The 4,907-nt window shown below is 39.9% G+C and overlaps 1 protein-coding gene across 1 annotated transcript; it reads right to left on the bottom strand.

The window, feature by feature from the left end:
• Window positions 1-405: 405 nt before the first annotated feature.
• VFPPC_10674 (cytochrome P450) lies at window positions 406-2,407 on the bottom strand (the record flags this gene model as incomplete). The annotated part of the gene is made up of 5 exons (XM_022428723.1): window positions 406-530; window positions 681-1,190; window positions 1,276-1,296; window positions 1,364-2,001; window positions 2,094-2,407. 5 exons carry the CDS (start codon window positions 2,405-2,407, stop codon window positions 406-408), a joined length of 1,608 nt encoding a protein of 535 aa, XP_022284070.1.
• Between the last annotated feature and the right edge of the window lie 2,500 nt (window positions 2,408-4,907).

Raw genomic sequence — 4,907 nt, forward strand, 5'->3', positions numbered from 1 at the left:
ATAAAGAATTACTTTGCAATACTATCTAGTGGGATGATCGTGGTATCGTGCACTCCTCTCCTACACTGCTACTTGATTCGAGACTGGGACTTATTCGTTGACTGGGCAGAAAGTATAAGTATTTTCTCATGAATAATAATTATTACAATTTCAAACTCATTGCAAATCCTTGATTGATTGTGACGTGGAGTGAAGCGATGCTCCACATGTACTAGAATGAATACTGGAATTAATAAAGGGAATTGCTACCAATAAAATCTACACTAAACACGAGTGTTGAAAATACTGATAACAACAAAAGAGTAAGAGAGGAATCGCGGGGGAAACACAGTTCTAAAAAGAAAACAGGCAATGTACTTTTATTGTATAAGATCCCACGTCATCAACTTAATCAATCCAGCCATGTCATTTTCTTGCTTGCACTCGTATAGGCAGTACGTCGTCTGGACTTCCAGGCCAGCAATCTTTTTCCACTGCACAGGATGTAAAAGTAAACTTGGAAACCATGACTGCTAGAATGTGCTGCATCACTACGAAAAGTTAGTAACAATAGAGGGAGATGTATTTCTATTGCAGGGTAATTTTTGGGGGGTTGCTCGGCGTTTGGCTTTTCCTTTTTGGGGGTTCTGAGGATTCTGAGCAAAAAAAAAAATCAATGCATCAGATGCGAGCGGACTTACTGTAAAAGGTCAAGTTATTCCCCAGGCACATTCTCGGCCCGCTGGCGAACGGCCACAGCACGCCTTGCCCAACTCCAGCAGCCATGTTGGATTTGGGCTTGACCCCCCTCAAAACCCATCGCTCAGGGTCCCAGTCGTCCGCACGATTCCACTTGTCCTCATCGCGGTGCATGAACCATTGAAACGCGTTGATCCTGGTATTTGGCGGGATGCCATCTATACCCGCTACGGACACTGCTCTGTCTGGTGGTGTTATTCGGGGTAGGGGTGTGCTCGTTGGTCGCATCCTCAGTGACTCGTTGATTACGGCTCGAAGATATGGTAACGAGTCCAGCTGGGCGGCCAACCTGTCTCGGTGCTGGTTGTTTGCACTTTGGCATTCGGATTCTCGTTGCACCTTCTTGCCGACCCCTGTAACATCAACTCCCGCAGCCGTGAGCTCAGCCAGAATTTCATGTTGAGCGTGCGGGTCTTGAGCAAGGTACCAGAATGTGTAGGCGAGAACGAGACCTAGAATGGAGCTTAGTCGATGACTCAAGGATGATGTAGATGATTGTAGGGAAACGCAAATTTCCAGGCTGTGAGATGAGCCTACCTAGAACTTCCCTCGATGCCGCTGAGTTGATGATTAGTTCACATACATATATGCAGCGTTCTCGCCATATAAATCACAAACTACTTACAAATGTGGTCAAACATCTCACTGGCAACCTCTAGCCTCTTCTCGTGGCTGCTCAGCTGGGGAGAGTCATTTTCTACCATCTGCTTCGCTTTGGCATATACAACGGGCTCATCCTGCACCGCCACTGCTGGCTGCCCGCTGGCGTCGCTCTTTTTTGTAGCAGCTATCGTTGTGTCCGCTTTTGTGGACAAGTTTTCAACCCAGTCCTCGAGAAACAGTTTTGAGCATGCATATTTCTTTGGAAGCAGGTCGATGGAAAGCTTCTTGAGTATGCCGTACAGCAATGGTGTCTCTTGCACGAAGAATGTTTCGTGGCACATGGAGTTCTCGTAATGCTCGCGCCACGTATCCATTGCCGCCCTGGGTAGCAGCAGATATTGGGATGCGTTGCAATAACCAAACATGAAGGCACTAAGGTAATCAGCGCAGATGCAGTAGCTGAGATCCAAGCCGTCGATGGGCAGACTCTTTTTGGCTGCTTGTTCCAGGCGTGGGACGAGCCGCTCGTGTAAAATCTTGCTGGTGACCTGCTGGAGGTGCTCAGACTGGAGGAGAGCCGTCTTGGAATACAGGGCTGCAGTTCTTCGACGTCGCGAGCCGTGCTCGCGCCTATTCAAGCTCGTAAATGCATTGCGCCGTCTGTTATTAAAAACACGTACACGCCTTATATTAGCGCCACTACACACCATCTCACACTAAAAAGTCTTGGGTTATGGATTAAAAAGAAGTACCGAAAATAATTGAATACCGAGTAAAACGCCGTGGGCTTGGGAAACCCCGCGTCGTACACTCTGCGAATACCATCCTGGTAGCTGCTCACACTAAGGTCTCTCGGCCCAACCAGCAGGATTGGTCCATGCTTCCTATGTGCATCGACGAGGGAAGACAGCTCTCTTCCATTGTACCTCGTCCAGAGAATCCATAGAGAGCTGTATCTTGCAGACCAATGGGCGGAAGGAACTCTAGACAAGGGAGACCAGAAAGCTTGCCTGAGTGTATATAAGATTAGAAGCAGGCTCGCAGCAGCAGCCAGAGCAACTATCATAATGTGGTTATTCCAAGTCGCAAGAAGAAATCGTGAAGATACTTATCACAGGATAGCTACGGATTTGAGAGATTGTGGGCAACAAAAGACTGAATTGAATGATTTCTACTTAACTGACTGACTGACTATCTAAAGGAATGAAGGAAAATAACCTTCTTTTATAGACCAATTTGAGGGATTTTTCTGATACTAAGGTTGGAGCAGAATGGTCAAAAGACAGAACAAATTAGTCAGAATAGAGGGAAAGAGAGGTCTGAGCTGCTCTCGTTGACACACCCCCTTAGCTTGGATTAAAGGGATTTAATTAAAGCTGTTTTTAGTTATCTGTTTTTCCTTCCTTTTTAATAATGCTAAAGATATTAATAAGACCTAATTGCCTAATAAAGGCACTAAATTTCTAACCTAATAGGACCTTTATTAACCTATTAGCTAGGTTTTCTGTTATGGATTTAAGCGTAACTGTGAAGGTTTAGAAAGACTTATTTAATCTAACTAATAATCTTATTATAAAGAGGAAGAATTAACAAAATAAAAGGAGAGATCCTCTAGATCTCTTCTGTAATATCCTCTATGTGCACTAACTATAATGTTAGTTATATAGGTAACTATTAGATATAGGTATTATAATTATAGTTGCAATTAACTATATTATGGCAATATAATAAGGCCTTTAGCTAAGTCTCCTTTAGGGTCTAACCTATCACAGTACTTCCCCCTTCTGCAAGATAATATTCCTAAGCTTCTAGTATAATAGTGCCTTCTAAGGTAAAGGCTAGCTCCTATATTAACTCTTAATAGCCTACCCACTTAATAAGGTATTTCTTCTTGCAACCTTGCCCTTATTAGATATACCTTTCTTGTAAGATAGCCTCTAGCTTATACTCTTCTTTACTATTAACTAACTATAGAGGTAGCTAGTTATCTGTATAAACCTATAAGAGTAATAGGTCTATTACAGCTAACTATAATAATGCCACGTAGAAGACATTATAAATACCTAGCAGTATATTAAGATAGTAGCTATAGAAGCTAATTCTCTTAATTACTAAGAACTTTATATACTTTATATCTAGCTTCTTATATAGATACTTTATATGTATATTTCTTAAGTTAAGCTAGACTTTATTACTAACTTTAAATACTAGTGCTTATTACTATATATAGTTAGCTGCTTTCTCTTAAGATTACTAGCTACTATTATAGCTACTTATACCTAGTCTATTGCCTGCTTAAGCTTCTATATAATATTATCTGCCTATTAAATAGAGCTCTATATAACTATAGGTATTAGTTTGTTATTTGTGAATTTTACCAGCTTAATGTGGTACCTATATATTAAGAAGAATAGGCTAACTTTTATAGAGGCTATATCTTAGTTATTTATTATAAGCTCTACGTATAGTAGTAGATTAACCTAATTATCCTAATTATAGTTTATAAATATATATATATAGTGTTAGAAGCTATCCCTAAGAGGGGCTAACTGTGAGAAGCAGACACTATACTGCTACCCTGCCCCTAGTATAAAAGGAAGGGGAGAAGAGATCTTTAGGGTTTTAAAAGAGGTTAGAGATTAAGACTATTACTATTCTAACTACTAGATATCTGCTATTTTGCTATAAATATAAGATTACTTCCCTTATCCCTTACTTTACTTATTTAAATACCCTTCCTAATAATTTAATCTCTCTACCCCTTAGGGCAGTAGACTATTAGATAAGGCAGCAAGATAATAGATATAAATGCTCCTACTAAACTAACCCCATGCGGCAAACACACAGTAACTACCGCTAAAAGCTTAGCGCTCTCTAGGTCTACTAAGAACTTCCCCTAAGATACTCTCCCAGACTGGCAAGTAAGTACAACTATAAAAGTAGAAGATAAAATAGCAATTTAAGAGGCTATTAATAGAGTTATAAGAAAGCTATAACTTACAAGAAAGCAAGTAGAGCTAGCCGCGCTAGAATTATAACTAAAGAATATTAAGAAGGAATAAAGGAGCAGTAAAGCGCCTCTGCTACCTTAACCCCACACTAAGCTTATAGCACTATAGCTATAATATAGCATTATAAAGGCATAGCTAAAGGCACCTATATATAAGGGAGATACCTATAAGAGCCTATAATACTTTCTCTTAGACCTTAATGCTGCCTTTACTATAGATTAGTATAGCTTTCCTAATAACGCTACTAAGGTTGCCTATGCTAGTAGCTGCCTTGCTAAAGATATAAAGCAATAATAGATAAGATATACTATAGTAGATAGACTTATCTAGTACTAAGACCACTTATAGGTTAGCTTTATTAAATAGTTAAAGAAAGAAACTATAGATAAAGACTTATACTGCTTAGAAGCAATAAAGATACTAATAGGCCTTTAATAGGAGAAAGGATAGACCTTCTAAGCATATAAGAAGGTCTAGGGCAAGATAGAGGCTAAGCTTCCTAAGCCTATTCTAGAATAGTTATAAATCTATATATTTATTAATAGCCTAAATAAC

The sequence above is a fragment of the Pochonia chlamydosporia genome (assembly GCF_001653235.2).
Source record: "Pochonia chlamydosporia 170 chromosome Unknown PCv3seq00009, whole genome shotgun sequence".
NCBI lineage: Eukaryota > Fungi > Ascomycota > Sordariomycetes > Hypocreales > Clavicipitaceae > Pochonia > Pochonia chlamydosporia.